We start from the raw sequence: 27179 nt of genomic DNA, 5'->3' as shown, positions 1-27179 counted from the left end.
CTGGGTTTGGGTTGGGGTTGTGGTTCTGGGTTTGGGTTCAGGTTCTGGGTTGGGGTTCAGGTTGGGGTTGTGGTTCGGGTTGGGGTTGTGGTTGGGGTTCGGGCTGGGGTTCGGGCTGGGGTTCGGGTTGTGGTTCTGGTTGTGGTTCTGGTTGTGGTTCGGGCTGGGGTTCGGGCTGGGGTTCGGGCTGGGGTTCGGGCTGGGTTTGGGGTTGTGGTTCTGGTTGTGGTTCTGGTTGGGGTTCGGGCTGGGGTTGTGGTTCTGGTTGTGGTTCTGGTTGTGGTTCTGGTTGTGGTTCTGGTTGTGGTTCGGGCTGGGGTTCGGGCTGGGGTTCGGGTTGTGGTTCTGGTTGTGGTTCTGGTTGTGGTTTGGGTTGTGGTTCGGGCTGGGGTTCGGGCTGGGGTTCGGGTTGTGGTTGGGGTTGTGGTTCTGGTTGTGGTTCTGGTTGTGGTTTGGGTTGTGGTTCTGGGTTGTGGTTCGGGTTGTGGTTCTGGTTGTGGTTCTGGTTGTGGTTCTGGTTGTGGTTCGGGCTGGGGTTCGGGCTGGGGTTCGGGCTGGGGTTCGGGCTGGGTTTGGGGTTGTGGTTCTGGTTGTGGTTCTGGTTGGGGTTCGGGCTGGGGTTGTGGTTCTGGTTGTGGTTCTGGTTGTGGTTCGGGCTGGGGTTCGGGCTGGGGTTCGGGTTGTGGTTCTGGTTGTGGTTCGGGCTGGGGTTCTGGTTGTGGTTCGGGCTGGGGTTCGGGCTGGGGTTCGGGCTGGGGTTCGGGCTGGGGTTCGGGTTCGGGCTGGGGTTCGGGTTGTGGCTGCGTTCTGTCCCACCGGTTCTGGCTGAGCAGCGCCAGCAGGGTTCCCTCGTTGCTCAGCGCCGCGTCGGCGTCCAGGCTGAAGTAATGCGAGCACAGCGCCTCCTGCCGGCACAGCGACCTGCGGCGCCAGCAGCCGCTGAGCCCATGGAAAACACACGGCCCATAGATAACCCATAAACAGCCCATAAACAGCCCACAGACATCCCATAAACAGCCCATAGATAACCCATAAACAGCCCATAAACAGCCCATGGAAAACACACGGCCCATAGATAACCCATAAACAGCCCATAGATAACACATGGCCCATAGATAACCCGCAGGCAGCCCATAAACAGCCCATAGATAACACACGGCCCATAGATAACCCATAAACAGCCCATAAACAGCCCATAGATAACACATAGACATCCCATAAACAGCCCATAGATAACACATAGACATCCCATAAACAGCCCATAGATAACACATAAATAACCCATAAACAGCCCATAGATAACACATAGACATCCCATAAACAGCCCATAGATAACACATAGACATCCCATAAACAGCCCATAGATAACCCGCAGACAGCCCATAAACAGCCCATAAACAGCATCCCATAAACATCCCACAGACATCCCATAAACAGCCCATAGATAACACATAAATAACCCATAAACAGCCCACAGACATCCCATAGATAACCCACAGACATCCCATAAACAGCCCATAAACAGCCCATAGATAGCACATAGACATCCCACAGACATCCCATAAACAGCATCCCATAGACAGCCCATAAACAGCCCATAAACAGCCCATAGATAACCCATGAAGAGCTCATAGACATCCCATAAATAACCCATGAACAGCCCACAGACATCCCATAAACAGCATCCCATAAACAGCCCATAAACAGCATCCCATAGACATCCCACAGACATCCCATAAACAGCCCATAGATAACACATAGACATCCCATAAACAGCCCATAAACAGCATCCCATAGACATCCCATAAACAGCCCATAGATAACCCATAAAGAGCTCATAGACATCCCATAAATAACCCATGAACAGCCCACAGACAGCCTATAAACAGCTCATAAACAGCCCATAAACAGCCCATAAACAGCCACAGACATCCCATAAACAGCATCCCATAAACATGCCATAGACATCCCATAAACATCCCATAGACAGCCCATAAACATCCCATAGACAGCCCATAAACATCCCATAGACAGCCCATAAACATCCCATAGACAGCCCATAGACATCCCATAAACATCCCATAAACAGCATCCCATAAACATCCCACAAACAGCCCACAAACATCCCATAAACACAGCATCCCATAAACATCCCATAAACATCCCATAAACATCCCATAAACATCCCATAAACATCCCATAAACATCCCATTAACATCCCATAAACATCCCATAAACATCCCATAAACATCCCATAAATGGCCCATAAACATCCCATAAACATCCCATTAACATCCCATAAACATCCCATTAACATCCCATAAACATCCCATAAACATCCCATAAATGGCCCATAAACATCCCATAAACATCCCATTAACATCCCATAAACATCCCATTAACATCCCATAAACATCCCATAAACATCCCATAAACATCCCATAAACATCCCATAGACATCCCATAAACATCCCATAGACAGCCCATAAACATCCCATAGACATCCCATAAACATCCCATAGACAGCCCATAAACATCCCACAAACATCCCATAAACAGCATCCCATAAACGACCCACAGACATCCCATAAACATCCCATAAACATCCCATAAACAGCTCATAAACACAGCATCCCATAAACATCCCATAAACAGCATCCCATAAACACGGCATCCCATAAACACGGCATCCTACAAACACCATCCCATAAACAGCATCCCATAATTCTCCATGACCCCACATAACCCTCCATGACCCCATAATCCCTCATTACCCCCCATGACCCCCCACGACCCCATATCTCTCCCATAACTTTCCATGACCCCATAACCCCCCATGACCCCATAACCCCCCATGACCCCATAGTCCCCGCATAACCCTGACCCCACAACCCCATGACCCCATGACCTCATGACCCCCCTGACCCCATAACCCTCCATGACCCCCCTGACCCCACATGACCCCATAACCGCCCCGACCCCATAATCCCCCTATGACCCCATAACCCTCCCGACCCCATAACCCCCCATAACCCCACATGACCCCATGATCCCATTTTCCCCCCATAACCCTCCATGACCCCATAACCCCTCCTGACCCCAAAACCCCATAACCCCATTTTCCCCCATAACATAACCCCCTGACCCCATAACCCCCCATAACCTCCCCAAACCCCATAACCCCACATGACCCCACATGACCCCATAAACCCCCCTATCCCATAATCCCCCTATGACCCCATAAACCCCCATAACCCCATAACCCCATTTTCCCCCATAACCCTACCCCCGACCCCATGACCCCATGACCCCCCATGACCCCATGACCCCATAACCCCCCATGACCCCATAACCCCCCATAACCCCCTGACCCCGTAACCCCTCCTGACCCCAAAACCCTATAACCCCATTTTCCCCCATAACCCCAACTCCCCGACCCCATAACCCCCCATGACCCCATGATCCCCCCATAACCCCATAACCCCTCTGACCCCATAAACCCCCCATGACCCCATAACCCCCCCTGACCCCATAATCCCCCCATAACCCCATAACCCCTCCGACCCCATAAACCCCCCATGACCCCATAACCCCCCCCGACCCCCCCTGACCCCAGAATCCTCCTATGACCCCATAACCCCCCATAACCCCATAACCCCATTTTCCCCCATAACCCTACCCCCGACCCCATGACCCCATGACCTCCCATGACCCCATAACTCCCCCTGACCCCATAAAACCCCCATGACCCCATAACCCCCCATAACCCCCTGACCCCGTAACCCCTCCTGACCCCAAAACCCTATAACCCCATTTTCCCCCATAACCCCAACTCCCCGACCCCATAACCCCCCATGACCCCATGATCCCATTTTCCCCCATAACCCCACATGACCCCATAACCCCCCCTGACCCCATGACCCCCCATGACCCCATGACCCCCCCCTGACCCCATAATCCCCCCATAACCCCATAACCCCTCCGACCCCATAAACCCCCCATGACCCCATAACCCCCCTGACCCCCCCTGGCCCCAGAATCCCCCTATGACCCCATAAACCCTCATAACCCCATTTTCCCCCATAACCCTACCCCCGACCCCATGACCCCATGACCCTATAATCCCCCCATGACCCCATAAACCCCCATAACCCCATGACCCCCCCTGACCCCCATGACCCCATGACCCTATAATCCCCCTATGACGCCATTTTCCCCCATAACCCCATGACCCCCCTGACCCCATAACCCCCAATAACCCTCCCTGACTCCATGAACCCCCATGACCCCATAACCCCCCTGACCCCATAATCCCCCCATAACCCCATAACCCCTCCGACCCCATAAACCCCCCATGACCCCATAACCCCCACTGACCCCCCCTGACCCCAGAATCCCCCTATGACCCCATAACCACCCATAACCCCATTTTCCCCCATAACCCTACCCCCGACCCCATGACCCCATGACCCTATAATCCCCCCATGACCCCATGATCCCATTTTCCCCCATAACCCCACATGACCCCATAACCCCCCCTGACCCCATGAACCCCCATGACCCCATAACCGCCCCTGACCCCATAATCCCCCCATAACCCCATAACCCCATTTTCCCCCATAACCCCAACCCCCCCGACCCCATAGCCCCCCATGACCCCATGATCCCATTTTCCCCCATAACCCCACATGACCCCATGACCCCCCCTGACCCCATAACCCCTCCGACCCCATAAACCCCCCATGACCCCATAACCCCCCTGACCCCCCCTGACCCCAGAATCCCCTTATGACCCCATAAACCCCCATAACCCCATAACCCCATTTTCCCCCATAACCCTATACCCCTGACCCCATGACCCCATGAACCCCCATGACCCCATGCCCCTATAATCCCCCCATGACCCCATAAACCCCCATAACCCCATGACCCCCCATGACCCCCCCGACCCCATATTCCCCCTATGACCCCATCTTCCCCCCATAACCCCATCTTCCCCCATTACCCCATTTTCCCCCATAACCCCAAACTCCCTGACCCCATAACTCCCCATAACATCACATGACCCCATAACCTCCTTGACCCCATAACCCCATGACCCCCCATGACCCCATAAACCCTCATAACCCCATGACCCCCCCAACCCCATAACCCCTCCTGACCCCAAAACCCCATAACCCCATTTTCCCCCATAACCCCCCCTGACCCCCCCTGACACTATAATCCCCCTATGACCCCATAAACCGCCATAACCCCATTATTCCCCCATAACCCCACCGTCTGACCCCGTGACCCCTTGACCCCGTGACCCCGTGACCCCCCCGACCCCATAACCCCCCATAACCTCCCATAACCCCCCCGAACCCCCTGACCCCATATTCCCCCCATAACCCCATTGCTCCCATATAACCCCACCCCCTGACCCCGTGACCCCGTGACCCCTGACCCCATGACCCCGTGACCCCATGACCCCCCTTGACCCCATAAGCCCCCATAACCCCCCCTAACCCCCTCTGACCCCCCCGACCCCATATTCCCCCCATAACCCCATTATTCCCCCATAACCCCACCGCCTGACCTCCTGACCCCGTGACCCCTGACCCCATGACCCCCTGACCCCATGACCCCCTGACCCCATAACCCCCCGTGACCCCATAACCCCCCATAACCCCCCCATGACCCCCCTGACCCCCCTGACCCCATTATTCCCCCCATATCCCCATTATTCCCCCATAACCCCACCCCGTGACCCCGTGACCCCGTGACCCCGTGACCCATGACCCCATGACCCCATGACCCCCCGACCCCATAACCCCCCATAACCCCCCCTGACCCCCCGACCCCATATTCCCCCCATTACCCCATTATTCCCCATAACCCCACCCCCTGACCCCGTGACCCCATGACCCCTGACCCCCTGACCCCGTGACCCCATGATCCCCTTGACCCCATAACCCCCCATAAGCCCCCATGACCCCGCATGACCCCCCTGACCCCATATTCCCCCCATTACCCCATATTCCCCCCAAAACCCCACCCCATGACCCCGTGAACCTCTGACCCCGTGACCCCATGACGCCCCCATGACCCCATAACCCCCCATAACCCCCCATGACTCCCCATGACCCCGCATGACCCCCCCAACCCCATTTTCCCCCATATCCCCATTATTCCCCCATAACCCCACCCCCTGACCCCGTGACCCCCTGACCCCGTGACCCCTGACCCCCCTGACCTCATAACCCCCCATAACCCCCCCGACCCCCCATGGCCCCCACGACCCCATATTCCCACCATAACCCCATTACTCCCCCATAACCCCACCCCCTGACCCCGCGACCCCTGACCACGTGACCCCTGACCCCGTGACCCCTGACCCCATGACCCCATAACCCCCCATGACCCCCCATGACCCCGCATGACCCCCCCCAACCCCATTTTCCCCCATATCCGCATTATTCCCCCATAACCCCACCCCCTGACCCCGTGACCCCGTGACCCCTGACCCCATGACCCCCCTTGACCCCATGACCCCCCATAACCCCCCATGACCCCCCTGACCCCCCCGACCCCATATTCCCCCCATAACCCCATTATTCCCTCATAACCCCACCCCGTGACCCCGTGACCCCGTGTCCCCGTGACCCCGTGACCCTTGACCCCGTGACCACCCCGACCCCATAACCCCCCATAACACCACCGACCCCCCATGACCCCATATTCCCCCCATATCCCCATTATTCCCCCATAACCCCACCCCGTGACCCCGTGACCCCGTGACCCCTGACCCCATGACCCCATAACCCCCCATGACCCCCCATGACCCCGCATGACCCCCCCCCAACCCCATATTCCCCCCATTACCCCATTATTCCCCCATAACCCCAACCCGTGACCCCGTGACCCCTGACCCCATGACCCCTTGACCCCATGACCCCCCTTGACCCCATAACCCCCCATAACCCCCCATAACCCCCCTGACCCCCCCTGACCCCATATTCCCCCCAAGGCCCCCCATGACCCCCCTGACCCCATATTCCCCCCATAACCCCATTATTCCCCCATAACCCCACCCCCTGACCCCGTGACCCCGTGACCCCTGACCCCTGACCCCTGACCCCGCCCCACTCACAGCGCCATGTCCCTGGCCGCCCCCTGCGCCATGTTTTCCTCGGGCCCCACCAGTTTGACGGCGGCGAAGCGGCGCTGCAGCTGCGGCCACGCGGCGGCCACGTGCGCCTCGTGGTGCGGCTCCTGCGGGGGGGGGGGGGCGGCTGTGGGGCGGCTGTGGGGTGGGGGGGGGCTATGGGGTGGCTATGGGGTGGGGGTGGGGTGGGGGTGGAGTGGCTATAGGGTGGCTATGGGTGGCTATGGGGGTCTGTGGGGCGGGTGGGGGGGGCTATGGGGTGGGTGTGGGGTGGCTATGAGGGTGGCTATGGGGTGGCTGTGGGGTGGCTTTAGGGTGGCTATGGGGGCCTATGTGGTGGGGCTGGGGTGTGGGGGGGCTATGGGGTGGGTGTGGGGTGGCTATGGGGGGCTATAGGGTGGCTATGGGGTGGGGGTGGGGTGGGGGTGGGGTGGCTATGGGGGTCTGTGGGGCGGGTGGGGGGGGGCTATGGGGTGGCTATAGGGTGGCTATGGGTGGCTATGGGGCGGCTATGGGGTGGGTGTGGGGTGGCTATGGGGTGGCTATGGGGTGTGCGGCCACACGGCGGCCACGTGCGCCTCGTGGTGCGGCTCCTGCGGGGGGGGGGGGCGGCTGTGGGGCGGCTGTGGGGTGGGGGGGGGGTGGGGGGGGGCTATGGGGTGGCTATGGGGTGGGGGTGGGGTGGGGGGGGGCTATGGGGTGGCTATGGGGGCTACGGGGTGGTTGTGGGGTGGCTATGGGGTGTGGGGGGGCTATGGGGTGGCTATGGGGGGCTGTGGGGGGCTATGGGGTGGGTGTGGGGTGGCTGTGGGGTGTGGGTGACTATGGGGTGGCTATGGGGTGGGGGTGGGGTGGCTATAGGGTGGCCATGGGGGGCTATGGGGTGGGGGTGGGGTGGGCGTGGGGTGGCTATGGGGGGCTGTGGGGCGGGTGGGGGGGGGCTATGGGATGGCTATAGGGTGGCTATGGGGGGCTATGAGGGGCTATGGGGTGGGGGTGGGGGGCTATGGGGGGCTATGGGGTGGGGGTGGGGTGGGGGTGGGGTGGCTATGGGGGTCTGTGGGGCGGGTGGGGGGGGGCTATGGGGTGGGTGTGGGGTGGGTGTGGGGTGGCTGTGGGGTGGGGAGGGGCTATGGGGGGCTATGGGGTGGCTATGGGGTGGCTATGGGGTGGCCATGGGGGGCTATGGGGTGGGGGTGGGGTGGTTATAGGGTGGCTATAGGGGGCTATGGGGTGGTTGTGGGGTGGGGGTGGGGGGCTATGGGGTGGGGGTGGGGTGTGGGGTGGCTATGGGGTGTGGGGGGGCTATGGGGTGGCTATGGGGTGGGGGTGGGGTGGCTATAGGGTGGGTGTGGGGCGGCTATGGGGTGGGGGTGGGGTGGGTGTGGGGTGGGGGGGGGCTATGGGGTGGCTATAGGGTGGGGGGCGGGTTGGGGTGGCTATGGGGCGGCTATGGGGGGCTATGGGGTGGCTATAGGGTGGCTATGGGTGGCTATGGGGTGGGGGTGGGGTGGGGGGGGGCTATGGGGTGGCTATAGGGTGGGGGTGGGTGTGGGGTGGCTATGGGGTGGCTGTGGGGTGGCTGTGGGGTGGGGGGGGGCTATGGGGTGGGTGTGGGGCGGCTATGGGGCACCTATGGGGTGGCGGGTTGGCTATGGGGTGGGTGTGGGGTGGCTATGGCGTGGCTATGAGGTGTGGGGGGGCTATGGGGTGTGGGGCGGCTATGGGGTGGCTATGGGGTGTGGGGCCACACGGCGGCCACGTGCGCCTCATGGTGCGGCTCCTGCGGGGGGGGGGCGGCTGTGGGGCGGCTGTGGGGTGGGGGGGGGCTATGGGGTGGCTATGGGGTGGCTATGGGGGTTATGGGGTGGTTGGGGGCTATGGGGTGGCTATGGGGTGGGGGTGGGGTGTGGGGGGGCTATGGGGTGGCTATGGGGTGGGGGTGGGGTGGCTATAGGGTGGGTGTGGGGGGCTATGGGGTGGTTGTGGGGTGGGTGTGGGGTGGCTATGGGGTGGGGGTGGGGTGGCTATGGGGGTCTGTGGGGCGGGTGGGGGGGGGCTATGGGGTGGCTATAGGGTGGCTATGGGTGGCTATGGGGGGCTATGGGGTGGGGGTGGGGTGGGGGTGGGGTGGGGTGGCTATAGGGTGGGGGTGGGGCGGCTATGGGGTGGGGGGTGGGGTGGGGGTGGGGTGGCTATGGGGGGCTGTGGGGCGGGTGGGGGGGGGCTATGGGGTGGCTATGGGGTGGCTATGGGGTGTAGGGGGGCTATGGGGTGGCCATGGGGGGCTATGGGGTGGGGGTGGGGTGGCTATGGGGTGGGGGTGGGGTGGCTGTGGGATGGGGGGCGGCTATGGGGTGGCTATTGGGGGCTATGGGGTGGGTGTGGGGGACTATGGGGCATCTATGGGGTGGCAGGTTGGCTATGGGGTGGGTGTGGGGTGGCTGTGGGGTGGCTATGAGGTGTGGGGCCACACGGCGGCCACGTGCACCTCGTGGTGCGGCTCCTGCGGGGGGGGGGGCGGCTGTGGGGTGGGGGGGGGGTTTGGGGTGGGGGTGGGGGGCTATGGGGTGGCTATGGGGTGTGGGGTGGCTATGGGGGGCTATGGGGTGGCTACGGGGGGCTACGGGGGGCTATGGGGGGCTATGGGGTGGCTATGGGGTGGGGGTGGGGAGTGTTTGGGGTGGGGGAGGGCTATAGGGTGGCTATGGGGGGCTATGGGGTGTGGGGTGGCTATGGGGTGGGTGTGGGGTGGCTATAGGGTGGCTATGGGGTGGCTGTGGGGCGGCTATGGGGTGGGTGTGGGGTGGGGGGGGGCTATGGGGTGGCTGTGGGGTGGCTATGGGGTGGAGGTGGGGTGGCTATGGGGCGGCTGTGGGGCAGCTATGGGGTGGGTGTGGGGTGGGGGGGGGCTATGGGGTGGCTATGAGGGTGGCTATGGGGGGCTGTGGGGGCCTAAGGGGCGGCTATGGGGTGGGTGTGGGGTGGGGGGGGCTATGGGGTGGGGGTGGCTATGGGGGGCTATGGGGTGGCTGTGGGGTGGGCTATGGGGGGCTATGGGGTGGCTATTGGGGGCTATGGGGTGGGTGTGGGGGGCTATGGGGCGCCTATGGGGTGGCGGGTTGGCTATGGGGTGGGTGTGGGGTGGCTATGGGGTGTGGGGGGGCTATGGGGTGGCTATGGGCGGCTGTGGGGTGTGGGGGGGCTATGGGGCAGCTATGGGGTGGGTGTGGGGTGGCTATGGGGTGGCTATGGGGGGCTATGGGGTGTGGGGGGGCTGTGGGGGGCTATGGGATGGGGGGGCTATGGGGTGGCTATGGGGGGCTATGGGGTGTAGGGTGGCTATGGGGTGTGGGGGGGCTATGGGGTGGGGGTGGGGTGTGGGGTGGCTATGGGGTGTGGGGGGGCTATTGGGTGGCTATGGGGTGGGGGTGGGGGGGCTGTGGGGTGTGGGCTGGCTATGGGGTGGCTATGGGGCAGCTATGGGGGGCTATGGGGTGGGTGTGGGGTGGGGGGGGGCTGTGGGGTGGGGGTGGGGTGTGGGGTGGCTATAGGGTGGCTACTGGGGCTATGGGGTGGCTATAGGACGGCTATGGGGGGCTATGGGGTGGGGGTGGCTATAGGTTGGCTATGGGGTGGGTGTGGGGTGGCTATGGGGTGGGGGGCTATGGCGGGCTATGGGGTGGGGGTGGGGTGGGGGGGGGCTATGGGGTGGGTGTGGAGTGGCTATGGGGTGGGGGTGGGGGGCTATGGGGGGCTGCGGGGTGGGGGGGGGCTATGGGGGCTATGGGGTGGGTGTGGGGTGGGGGTGGGGTGGCTATAGGGTGGCCATGTGCGGCTATGGGGTGGGTGTGGGGTGGGGGTGGGGTTGCTATGGGGGGCTATAAGGCGGCTATGGGGGGGCTATGGGGCAGCAGTGGGTCAGGCTGTGGGGCGGCAGTGGGGCAGGATGTGGGACACGTTATGGGTCAAGCTGTGGGGCAGGGTGTGGGGCAGGCTGTGGGGCAGCAGTGGGGCAGGATATGGGGCAGGATGTGGGGCAGCAGTGGGGCAGACTGTGGGTTAGGCTATGGGGCAGGCTATGGGGCAGGCTGTGGGTCACGCTATGGGTCAGTCTGTGGGTCAGGCTATGGGTCACGCAATGGGGCAGGATGTGGGGCAGGCTATGGGTCACGCTATGGGTCACACTATGGGTCAGCTATGGGTCACGCTATGGGGCAGGCTGTGGGTCAGGCTATGGGTCACGCTATGGGGCAGGATGTGGGGCAGGCTATGGGGCGGTCTATGGGTCACGCTATGGGTCACGCTATGGGTCACACTATGGGTCAGCTATGGGTCACGCTATGGGGCAGGCTGTGGGTCAGGCTATGGGTCAGGCTGTGGGTCAGGCTATGGGTCAGGCTATGGGTCACGCTATGGGTCAGGCTGTGGGTCAGGCTATGGGTCAGGCTATGGGTCACGCTATGGGTCACACTATGGGTCCTGCTATGGGTCACGCTATGGGTCCCGCTATGGGTCCTGCTATGGGTCACGCTATGGGGCAGTCACGCTATGGGTCAGGCTATAGGTCATGCTATGGGTCACGCTATGGGTCACACTATGGGTCAGGCCATGGGTCACGCTATGGGTCAGCTATGGGTCAGGCTATGGGTCACGCTATGGGTCACACTATGGGTCAGCCTATGGGTCATGCTATGGGTCATGCTATGGGTCATGCTATAGGTCATGCTATGGGTCACGCTATGGGTCACGCTATGGGTCACGCTATGGGTGAGGCTATGGGTCAGGCTATGGGTCACGCTATGGGTCAGGCTATGGGTCACGCTATGGGTCAGGCTATGGGTCAGGCTATGGGTCACGCTATGGGTCAGGCTGTGGGTCACGCTATGGGGCAATCATGCTATGGGTCAGGCTATGGGTCAGGCTATGGGTCACACTATGGGTCACACTGTGGGGAAGGGTGTGGGTCACGCTATGGGGCAGGGTGTGGGTCACGCTATGGGTCAGTCTGTGGGTCAGGCTATGGGTCACGCTATGGGTCACGCTATGGGGCAGGCTATGGGGCAGGGTATGGGTCACGCTATGGGGCAGGCTATGGGGCGGTCTATGGGTCACGCTATGGGTCACGCTATGGGTCACGCTATGGGTCACACTATGGGTCAGCTATGGGTCCCGCTAAGGGTCACGCTATGGGTCAGCTATGGGTCTCGCTATGGGTCACGCCATGGGTCACGCTATGGGTCCCGCTATGGGTCTCGCTATGGGTCAGCTATGGGTCACGCTATGGGGCAGGCTGTGGGGCAGGCTATGGGGCAGGCTATGCGTCACGCTATGGGGCAGCTATGGGTCACGCTATGGGTAAGGATATGGGTCACGCTGTGGGTCCCGCTATGGGTCAGGCTGTGGGTCACGCTATGGGTCACACTATGGGGCAGTCACGCTATGGGTCAGGCTATGGGTCACGCTATGGGTCACACTATGGGTCACGCTATGGGGCAGGCTCTGGGTCATGCTATGGGTCAGGATATGGGTCAGACTATGGGTCACGCTATGGGGCAGGCTATGGGTCACGCTATGGGTCACACTATGGGTCAGCTATGGGTCACGCTATGGGGCAGGCTATGGGTCAGGCTATAGGTCACGCTATGGGTCAGCTATGGGTCACGCTATGGGTCACGCTATGGGTCAGGCTGTGGGTCACACTATGGGTCCCGCTATGGGTCAGCTATGGGGCCGGATGTGGGGCAGGATGTGGGGCCGGACGTGGGGCCGGACGTGGGGCCGGATGTGGGGCAGGATGTGGAGCCGGATGTGGGGCCGGATGTGGGGCGGGATGTGGGGCGGGATGTGGGGCCGGATGTGGGGCGGGATGTGGGGCCGGATCGGGGGCCGGATGCGGGGCCGGATGTGGGGCCGGATGTGGGGCAGGATGCGGGGCCGGATGTGGGGCCGGATGTGGGGCAGGATGTAGGGCCGGATGTGGGGCCGGATCGGGGGCCGGATGCGGGGCCGGATGTGGGGCCGGATGTGGGGCAGGATGCGGGGCCGGATGTGGGGCAAGATGTGAAGCCGGATGTGGGGCCGGATGTGGGGCCGGATGCGGGGCCGGATGCGGGGCCGGATGCGGGGCAGGATGCGGGGCCGGATGTGGGGCCGGATGTGGGGCAAGATGTGAAGCCGGATGCGGGGCCGGATGTGGGGCCGGATGTGGGGCCGGATGTGGGGCCGGATGTGGGGCACTGACGCGGTTGTGCACGAAGAGCCGCAGCTCCCCGGCCGGCAGCTCCAAGCTGAGGAGGCGCCGCCAGAACAAATCCAGGAACGGCGTCGGCTGCTCCACGAACACCGCCAGCACCGCCCGCACCGCCTGCGGGAGCCGCCAGGGGGCGACGTCAGCACGGCGCAAACGGCCCAGAGGTGGGGCGGGAATCCATGGGGCACAGACAGCAATGGGGCACACACACATCTATGGGGCACAGACATCTATGGGGCACACACACATCTATGGGGCACACACACAGCTATGGGGCACACACGCATCTATGGGGCACACACATCTATGGGGCACACACACATCTATGGGGCACACACACAGCTATGGGGCACAGACATCTATGGGGCACACACACATCTATGGGGCACACACACATCTATGGGGCACAGATATGGGGCACACAGACATCTATGGGGCACACACGCATCTATGGGGCACACACACATCTATGGGGCACACACGCATCTATGGGGCACACACACATCTATGGGGCACACACGCATCTATGGGGCACACACAGATCTATGGGGCACACACACAGCTATGGGGCACACACACATCTATGGGGCACACACACATCTATGGGGCACAGATATGGGGCACACAGACATCTATGGGGCACACACGCATCTATGGGGCACACACACATCTATGGGGCACACACGCATCTATGGGGCACACACACATCTATGGGGCACACACGCATCTATGGGGCACACACAGATCTATGGGGCACACACACAGCTATGGGGCACACACATCTATGGGGCACACACACATCTATGGGGCACACACGCATCTATGGGGCACACACACATCTATGGGGCACACACGCATCTATGGGGCACACACATCTATGGGGCACACACAAATCTATGGGTCACAGATATCTATGGGGCACACACACATCTATGGGGCACACACACATCTATGGGGCACACACATCTATGGGGCACACACACAGCTATGGGGCACACACGCATCTATGGGGCACACACACATCTATGGGGCACACACACATCTCTGTGTCCCACCCCACAAATCTATGGGGCACACACATCTATGGGGCACACAGACATCTATGGGGCACAGATATGGGGCACACAGACATCTATGGGGCACACACGCATCTATGGGGCACACATCTATGGGGCACACGCATCTATGGGGCACACACATCTATGGGGCACACACACATCTATGGGTCACAGATATCTATGGGGCACACACACATCTATGGGGCACACACATCTATGGGGCACACACATCTATGGGGCACACACACATCTGTGGGGCACACACACATCTATGGGGCACACACACATCTATGGGGCACACACATCTATGGGGCACACACACATCTATGGGGCACAGACATCTATGGGGCACACACACATCTATGGGTCACAGATATCTATGGGGCACACACACATTTATGGGGCACACACGCATCTATGGGGCACACACATCTATGGGGCACACACGCATCTATGGGGCACAGACAGCTATGGGGCACACACATCTATGGGGCACACACACATATGTGGGGCACACACACATCTATGGGGCACACACGCATCTATGGGGCACACACATCTATGGGGCACACACACATCTATGGGGCACACACATCTATGGGGCACACACACATCTATGGGGCACAGATATCTATGGGGCACACACACATCTGTGGGGCACACACACATCTATGGGTCACAGATATCTATGGGGCACACACACATCTATGGGGCACACACACATCTCTGTGTCCCACCCCACAAATCTATGGGGCACACACATCTATGGGGCACACAGACATCTATGGGGCACAGATATGGGGCACACAGACATCTATGGGGCACACACGCATCTATGGAGCACACACATCTATGGGGCACACACGCATCTATGGGGCACACATCTATGGGGCACACGCATCTATGGGGCACACACATCTATGGGGCACACACACATCTATGGGTCACAGATATCTATGGGGCACACACACATCTATGGGGCACACACATCTATGGGGCACACACATCTATGGGGCACACACATCTATGGGGCACACACACATCTGTGGGGCACACACACATCTATGGGGCACACACACATCTATGGGGCACAGACATCTATGGGGCACACACACATCTATGGGTCACAGATATCTATGGGGCACACACACATTTATGGGGCACACACGCATCTATGGGGCACACACATCTATGGGGCACACACGCATCTATGGGGCACAGACAGCTATGGGGCACACACATCTATGGGGCACACACACATATGTGGGGCACACACACATCTATGGGGCACACACGCATCTATGGGGCACACACATCTATGGGGCACACACACATCTATGGGGCACACACATCTATGGGGCACACACACATCTATGGGGCACAGATATCTATGGGGCACACACACATCTGTGGGGCACACACACATCTATGGGTCACAGATATCTATGGGGCACACACACATCTATGGGGCACACACACATCTCTGTGTCCCACCCCACAAATCTATGGGGCACACACATCTATGGGGCACACAGACATCTATGGGGCACAGATATGGGGCACACAGACATCTATGGGGCACACACGCATCTATGGAGCACACACATCTATGGGGCACACACGCATCTATGGGGCACACATCTATGGGGCACACGCATCTATGGGGCACACGCATCTATGGGGCACACACATCTATGGGGCACACGCATCTATGGGGCACACATCTATGGGGCACACACATCTATGGGGCACACACACATCTATGGGGCACACACATCTATGGGGCACACGCATCTATGGGGCACACACATCTATGGGTCTCACCCCACACATCTATGGGGCACAGACATCTATGGGGCACACGCATCTATGGGGCACACACATCTATGGGTCGCACCCCACACATCTATGGGGCACAGACATCTATGGGGCACACACACATCTATGGGGCACACACATCTATGGGGCACACACATCTATGGGGCACACACACATCTATGGGGCACACGCATCTATGGGGCACACACATCTATGGGTCTCACCCCACACATCTATGGGGCACAGACATCTATGGGGCACACACATCTATGGGGCACACACACATCTATGGGGCACACACACATCTATGGGGCACAGACATCTATGGGGCACACACACATCTATGGGTCACAGATATCTATGGGGCACACACACATCTATGGGGCACACACACATCTATGGGGCACACACATCTATGGGGCACACACACAGCTATGGGGCACAGATATGGGGCACACAGACATCTATGGGGCACACACGCATCTATGGGGCACACACACATCTATGGGGCACACACGCATCTATGGGGCACACACAGATCTATGGGGCACACACACAGCTATGGGGCACACACACAGCTATGGGGCACAGACATCTATGGGGCACACACACATCTATGGGGCACACACATCTATGGGGCACACACACAGCTATGGGGCACAGATATGGGGCACACAGACATCTATGGGGCACACACGCATCTATGGGGCACACACGCATCTATGGGGCACACACACATCTATGGGGCACACACATCTATGGGGCACACACACATCTATGGGGCACAGACAGATATGGGGCACACACATCTATGGGGCACACACACATCTATGGGGCACAGACATCTATGGGGCACACACGCATCTATGGGGCACACACATCTATGGGGCACACACGCATCTATGGGGCACACACACATCTATGGGGCACAGACAGATATGGGGCACACACATCTATGGGGCACACACACATCTATGGGGCACAGACATCTATGGGGCACACACGCATCTATGGGGCACACACATCTATGGGGCACACACACATCTATGGGGCACACACACATCTATGGGGCACACGCATCTATGGGGCACACACACATCTATGGGGCACACACATCTATGGGGCACACGCATCTATGGGGCACACGCATCTATGGGGCACAGACATCTATGGGGCACACGCATCTATGCGGCACACACACATCTATGGGGCAAACACATCTATGGGGCACACACACATCTGTGGGGCACACACACATCTATGGGGCACACACACATCTATGGGGCACAGACATCTATGGGGCACACACTCATCTATGGGTCACAGATATCTATGGGGCACACACACATCTATGGGGCACACACATCTATGGGGCACACACACATCTATGGGGCACACACGCATCTATGGGGCACAGACAGCTATGGGGCACACACATCTATGGGGCACACACACATATGTGGGGCACACACACATCTATGGGGCACACACGCATCTATGGGGCACACACATCTATGGGGCACACACACATCTATGGGGCACACACATCTATGGGGCACACACACATCTATGGGGCACAGATATCTATGGGGCACACACACATCTGTGGGGCACACACACATCTATGGGTCACAGATATCTATGGGGCACACACACATCTATGGGGCACACACACATCTATGGGGCACACACATCTATGGGGCACACACACAGCTATGGGGCACAGATATGGGGCACACAGACATCTATGGGGCACACACGCATCTATGGGGCACACACACATCTATGGGGCACAGACAGATATGGGGCACACACGCATCTATGGGGCACACACATCTATGGGGCACACACACATCTATGGGGCACACACACATCTATGGGGCACAGACATCTATGGGGCACACACGCATCTATGGGGCACACACATCTATGGGGCACACACGCATCTATGGGGCACACATCTATGGGGCACACACATCTATGGGGCACACACACATCTATGGGGCACACACACATCTATGGGGCACACGCATCTATGGGGCACACACATCTATGGGGCACACACGCATCTATGGGGCACACATCTATGGGGCACACACATCTATGGGGCACACGCATCTATGGGGCACACACATCTATGGGGCACACGCATCTATGGGGCACACGCATCTATGGGGCACTCACATCTATGGGGCACACACGCATCTATGGGGCACACATCTATGGGGCACAGACATCTATGGGGCACACACACATCTATGGGGCACACATCTATGGGGCACACACACATCTATGGGGCACACACATCTGTGGGGCACACACACATCTATGGGGCACACACACATCTATGGGGCACAGACATCTATGGGGCACACACACATCTATGGGTCACAGATATCTATGGGGCACACACACATCTATGGGGCACACACACATCTATGGGGCACACACGCATCTATGGGGCACACACGTATCTATGGGGCACAGACAGATATGGGGCACACACATCTATGGGGCACACACACATCTATGGGGCACACACGCATCTATGGGGCACACACATCTATGGGGCACACACACATCTATGGGGCACACACACATCTGTGGGGCACACACAAATCTATGGGGCACACACACATCTGTGGGGCACACACACATCTATGGGGCACACACATCTATGGGGCACACACATCTATGGGGCACACACATCTATGGGGCACACACGCATCTATGGGGCACACACATCTATGGGGCACACACATCTATGGGGCACACACACATCTATGGGGCACAGACATCTATGGGGCACACTCACATCTATGGGGCACACACACATCTATGGGGCACACACATCTATGGGGCACACACGCATCTATGGAGCACACACATCTATGGGGCACACACGCATCTATGGGGCACACATCTATGGGGCACACGCATCTATGGGGCACACGCATCTATGGGGCACACACATCTATGGGGCACACACACATCTATGGGGCACACACGCATCTATGGGGCACACATCTATGGGGCACACGCATCTATGGGGCACACGCATCTATGGGGCACAGACATCTATGGGGCACACGCATCTATGGGGCACACACACATCTATGGGGCACACACATCTATGGGGCACACACACATCTGTGGGGCACACACACATCTATGGGGCACACACATCTATGGGGCACACACACATCTATGGGACACACACATCTATGGGGCACACACGCATCTATGGGGCACACACATCTATGGGGCACACACATCTATGGGGCACACACACATCTATGGGGCACAGACATCTATGGGGCACACACACATCTATGGGGCACACACACATCTATGGGGCACACTCACATCTATGGGGCACACACACATCTATGGGGCACACACGCATCTATGGGGCACACATCTATGGGGCACACACACATCTATGGGGCACACACATCTATGGGGCACACGCATCTATGGGGCACACACACATCTATGGGGCACACACATCTATGGGGCACACGCATCTATGGGGCACACGCATCTATGGGGCACACACATCTATGGGGCACACACATCTATGGGGCACACACATCTATGGGTCTCACCCCACACATCTATGGGGCACAGACATCTATGGGGCACACACACATCTATGGGGCACACACATCTATGGGGCACACACACATCTGTGGGGCACACACACATCTATGGGGCACACGCATCTATGGGGCACACACATCTATGGGTCTCACCCCACACATCTATGGGGCACAGAAATCTATGGGGCACACACACATCTATGGGGCACACACACATCTATGGGGCACACACATCTATGGGGCACACACACATCTATGGGGCACACACACATCTGTGGGGCACACACACATCTATGGGGCACACACACAGCTATGGGGCACACACGCATCTATGGGGCACACACGCATCTATGGGGCACACACACATCTATGGGGCACACACGCATCTATGGGGCACACACACATCTATGGGGCACACACATCTATGGGGCACACACACATCTCTGTGTCCCACCCCACAAATCTATGGGGCACACACATCTATGGGGCACACACACATCTATGGGGCACAGATATGGGGCACACAGACATCTATGGGGCACACACGCATCTATGGGGCACACACACATCTATGGGGCACACACACAGCTATGGGGCACACACACATCTATGGGGCACACACACATCTATGGGGCACAGACATCTATGGGGCGCACACACAGCTATGGGGCACACACACATCTATGGGGCACACACACAGCTATGGGGCACACACACATCTATGGGTCACAGATATCTATGGGGCACACACACATCTATGGGGCACACACACATCTATGGGGCACAGACAGATATGGGGCACACACATCTATGGGGCACACACACATCTATGGGGCACAGACATCTATGGGGCACACACGCATCTATGGGGCACACACATCTATGGGGCACACACGCATCTATGGGGCACACATCTATGGGGCACACACATCTATGGGGCACACACACATCTATGGGGCACACACACATCTATGGGGCACACGCATCTATGGGGCACACACATCTATGGGGCACACGCATCTATGGGGCACACGCATCTATGGGGCACACATCTATGGGGCACACGCATCTATGGGGCACACACATCTATGGGGCACACGCATCTATGGGGCACACACATCTATGGGTCTCACCCCACACATCTATGGGGCACACACATCTATGGGGCACACACACATCTATGGGTCACAGATATCTATGGGGCACACACACATCTATGGGTCACAGATATCTATGGGGCACACACACATTTATGGGGCACACACGCATCTATGGGGCACAGACAGCTATGGGGCACACACATCTATGGGGCACACACACATATGTGGGGCACACACACATCTATGGGGCACACACGCATCTATGGGGCACACACATCTATGGGGCACACACACATCTATGGGGCACACACATCTATGGGGCACACACACATCTATGGGGCACAGATATCTATGGGGCACACACACATCTGTGGGGCACACACACATCTATGGGGCACAGACATCTATGGGGCACACGCATCTATGGGGCACAGACATCTATGGGGCACACACATCTATGGGTCTCACCCCACACATCTATGGGGCACAGACATCTATGGGGCACACACACATCTATGGGTCACAGATATCTATGGGGCACACACACATCTGTGGGGCACACACACATCTATGGGGCACACACACATCTATGGGGCACACACATCTATGGGGCACACACAGCTATGGAGCACACACACAGCTATGGGGCACAGACAGATATGGGGCACACACATCTATGGGGCACACACACAGCTATGGGGCACACGCATCTATGGGGCACACACGCATCTATGGGGCACACACACATCTATGGGGCACACACATCTATGGGGCACACACACATCTCTGTGTCCCACCCCACAAATCTATGGGGCACACACATCTATGGGGCACACAGACATCTATGGGGCACAGATATGGGGCACACAGACATCTATGGGGCACACACGCATCTATGGAGCACACACATCTATGGGGCACACACGCATCTATGGGGCACACATCTATGGGGCACACGCATCTATGGGGCACACGCATCTATGGGGCACACACATCTATGGGGCACACGCATCTATGGGGCACACATCTATGGGGCACACACATCTATGGGGCACACACACATCTATGGGGCACACACATCTATGGGGCACACGCATCTATGGGGCACACACATCTATGGGTCTCACCCCACACATCTATGGGGCACAGACATCTATGGGGCACACGCATCTATGGGGCACACACATCTATGGGTCGCACCCCACACATCTATGGGGCACAGACATCTATGGGGCACACACACATCTATGGGGCACACACATCTATGGGGCACACACATCTATGGGGCACACACACATCTATGGGGCACACGCATCTATGGGGCACACACATCTATGGGTCTCACCCCACACATCTATGGGGCACAGACATCTATGGGGCACACACATCTATGGGGCACACACACATCTATGGGGCACACACACATCTATGGGGCACAGACATCTATGGGGCACACACACATCTATGGGTCACAGATATCTATGGGGCACACACACATCTATGGGGCACACACACATCTATGGGGCACACACATCTATGGGGCACACACACAGCTATGGGGCACAGATATGGGGCACACAGACATCTATGGGGCACACACGCATCTATGGGGCACACACACATCTATGGGGCACACACGCATCTATGGGGCACACACACATCTATGGGGCACACACACAGCTATGGGGCACACACACAGCTATGGGGCACAGACATCTATGGGGCACACACACATCTATGGGGCACACACATCTATGGGGCACACACACAGCTATGGGGCACAGATATGGGGCACACAGACATCTATGGGGCACACACGCATCTATGGGGCACACACGCATCTATGGGGCACACACACATCTATGGGGCACACACATCTATGGGGCACACACACATCTATGGGGCACACACACATCTATGGGGCACACACACATCTATGGGGCACAGACAGATATGGGGCACACACATCTATGGGGCACACACACATCTATGGGGCACACACGCATCTATGGGGCACACACATCTATGGGGCACACACGCATCTATGGGGCACACACACATCTATGGGGCACAGACAGATATGGGGCACACACATCTATGGGGCACACACACATCTATGGGGCACAGACATCTATGGGGCACACACGCATCTATGGGGCACACACATCTATGGGGCACACACACATCTATGGGGCACACACACATCTATGGGGCACACGCATCTATGGGGCACACACACATCTATGGGGCACACACATCTATGGGGCACACGCATCTATGGGGCACACGCATCTATGGGGCACAGACATCTATGGGGCACACGCATCTATGCGGCACACACACATCTATGGGGCACACACACATCTGTGGGGCACACACACATCTATGGGGCACACACACATCTATGGGGCACAGACATCTATGGGGCACACACTCATCTATGGGTCACAGATATCTATGGGGCACACACACATCTATGGGGCACACACATCTATGGGGCACACACACATCTATGGGGCACACACGCATCTATGGGGCACAGACAGCTATGGGGCACACACATCTATGGGGCACACACACATATGTGGGGCACACACACATCTATGGGGCACACACGCATCTATGGGGCACACACGCATCTATGGGGCACACACACATCTATGGGGCACACACATCTATGGGGCACACACACATCTATGGGGCACACACACATCTATGGGGCACAGACAGATATGGGGCACACACATCTATGGGGCACACACACATCTATGGGGCACAGACATCTATGGGGCACACACGCATCTATGGGGCACACACATCTATGGGGCACACACGCATCTATGGGGCCCACACACATCTATGGGGCACAGACAGATATGGGGCACACACATCTATGGGGCACACACACATCTATGGGGCACAGACATCTATGGGGCACACACGCATCTATGGGGCACACACATCTATGGGGCACACACACATCTATGGGGCACACACACATCTATGGGGCACACGCATCTATGGGGCACACACACATCTATGGGGCACACACATCTATGGGGCACACGCATCTATGGGGCACACGCATCTATGGGGCACAGACATCTATGGGGCACACGCATCTATGCGGCACACACACATCTATGGGGCACACACATCTATGGGGCACACACACATCTGTGGGGCACACACACATCTATGGGGCACACACACATCTATGGGGCACAGACATCTATGGGGCACACACACATCTATGGGTCACAGATATCTATGGGGCACACACACATCTATGGGGCACACACATCTATGGGGCACACACACATCTATGGGGCACACACGCATCTATGGGGCACAGATATCTATGGGGCACACACACATCTGTGGGGCACACACACATCTATGGGTCACAGATATCTATGGGGCACACACACATCTATGGGGCACACACACATCTATGGGGCACACACATCTATGGGGCACACACACAGCTATGGGGCACAGATATGGGGCACACAGACATCTATGGGGCACACACGCATCTATGGGGCACACACACATCTATGGGGCACAGACAGATATGGGGCACACACGCATCTATGGGGCACACACATCTATGGGGCACACACACATCTATGGGGCACACACACATCTATGGGGCACAGACATCTATGGGGCACACACGCATCTATGGGGCACACACATCTATGGGGCACACACGCATCTATGGGGCACACATCTATGGGGCACACACATCTATGGGGCACACACACATCTATGGGGCACACACACATCTATGGGGCACACGCATCTATGGGGCACACACACATCTATGGGGCACACACATCTATGGGGCACACGCATCTATGGGGCACACACATCTATGGGGCACACGCATCTATGGGGCACACGCATCTATGGGGCACACACATCTATGGGGCACACACATCTATGGGGCACACACGCATCTATGGGGCACACATCTATGGGGCACAGACATCTATGGGGCACACACACATCTATGGGGCACACATCTATGGGGCACACACACATCTATGGGGCACACACATCTGTGGGGCACACACACATCTATGGGGCACACACACATCTATGGGGCACAGACATCTATGGGGCACACACACATCTATGGGGCACACACACATCTATGGGGCACACACGCATCTATGGGGCACACACATCTATGGGGCACACACGCATCTATGGGGCACACATCTATGGGGCACACGCATCTATGGGGCACACGCATCTATGGGGCACACACATCTATGGGGCACACACACATCTATGGGGCACACACGCATCTATGGGGCACACATCTATGGGGCACACGCATCTATGGGGCACACGCATCTATGGGGCACAGACATCTATGGGGCACACGCATCTATGGGGCACACACACATCTATGGGGCACACACATCTATGGGGCACACACACATCTGTGGGGCACACACACATCTATGGGGCACACACATCTATGGGGCACACACACATCTATGGGACACACACATCTATGGGGCACACACGCATCTATGGGGCACACACATCTATGGGGCACACACATCTATGGGGCACACACACATCTATGGGGCACAGACATCTATGGGGCACACACACATCTATGGGGCACACACACATCTATGGGGCACACTCACATCTATGGGGCACACACACATCTATGGGGCACACACGCATCTATGGGGCACACATCTATGGGGCACACACACATCTATGGGGCACACACATCTATGGGGCACACGCATCTATGGGGCACACACACATCTATGGGGCACACACATCTATGGGGCACACGCATCTATGGGGCACACGCATCTATGGGGCACACACATCTATGGGGCACACACATCTATGGGGCACACAGATCTATGGGTCTCACCCCACACATCTATGGGGCACAGACATCTATGGGGCACACACACATCTATGGGGCACACACATCTATGGGGCACACACACATCTGTGGGGCACACACACATCTATGGGGCACACGCATCTATGGGGCACACACATCTATGGGTCTCACCCCACACATCTATGGGGCACAGAAATCTATGGGGCACACACACATCTATGGGGCACACACACATCTATGGGGCACACACATCTATGGGGCACACACACATCTATGGGGCACACACACATCTGTGGGGCACACACACATCTATGGGGCACACACACAGCTATGGGGCACACACGCATCTATGGGGCACACACGCATCTATGGGGCACACACACATCTATGGGGCACACACGCATCTATGGGGCACACACACATCTATGGGGCACACACATCTATGGGGCACACACACATCTCTGTGTCCCACCCCACAAATCTATGGGGCACACACATCTATGGGGCACACACACATCTATGGGGCACAGATATGGGGCACACAGACATCTATGGGGCACACACGCATCTATGGGGCACACACACATCTATGGGGCACACACACAGCTATGGGGCACACACACATCTATGGGGCACACACACATCTATGGGGCACAGACATCTATGGGGCGCACACACAGCTATGGGGCACACACACATCTATGGGGCACACACACAGCTATGGGGCACACACACATCTATGGGTCACAGATATCTATGGGGCACACACACATCTATGGGGCACACACACATCTATGGGGCACAGACAGATATGGGGCACACACATCTATGGGGCACACACACATCTATGGGGCACAGACATCTATGGGGCACACACGCATCTATGGGGCACACACATCTATGGGGCACACACGCATCTATGGGGCACACATCTATGGGGCACACACATCTATGGGGCACACACACATCTATGGGGCACACACACATCTATGGGGCACACGCATCTATGGGGCACACACATCTATGGGGCACACGCATCTATGGGGCACACGCATCTATGGGGCACACATCTATGGGGCACACGCATCTATGGGGCACACACATCTATGGGGCACACGCATCTATGGGGCACACACATCTATGGGTCTCACCCCACACATCTATGGGGCACACACATCTATGGGGCACACACACATCTATGGGTCACAGATATCTATGGGGCACACACACATCTATGGGGCACACACATCTATGGGGCACACACATCTATGGGGCACACACATCTATGGGGCACACACACATCTGTGGGG

General features: G+C 58.0%; 1 protein-coding gene across 2 annotated transcripts in view; it reads right to left on the bottom strand.

The window, feature by feature from the left end:
- Nucleotides 1-27179, bottom strand: part of PLOD3 (procollagen-lysine,2-oxoglutarate 5-dioxygenase 3) — a 118722-nt gene that overhangs the window by 27551 nt on the left and 63992 nt on the right. The window contains exons 9-11 of one of the 2 annotated variants that reach the window (XM_090129369.1): nt 13392-13514; nt 7133-7254; nt 817-939 (exon numbers count right to left, since the gene is read on the bottom strand). In XM_090129369.1, the coding sequence (XP_089985495.1) occupies nt 817-939; nt 7133-7254; nt 13392-13514 (368 nt within the window). The remainder of the gene's footprint in view (nt 1-816; nt 940-7132; nt 7255-13391; nt 13515-27179) is intronic. The other variant, XM_090129370.1, reaches the window with a different exon arrangement.

The sequence above is a fragment of the Phasianus colchicus genome, chromosome 36 (assembly GCF_987193195.1).
Source record: "Phasianus colchicus chromosome 36, bPhaCol1.hap1.1, whole genome shotgun sequence".
Lineage (NCBI taxonomy): Eukaryota > Metazoa > Chordata > Aves > Galliformes > Phasianidae > Phasianus > Phasianus colchicus.
This window is presented reverse-complemented; position numbering and strand designations above follow the sequence as displayed.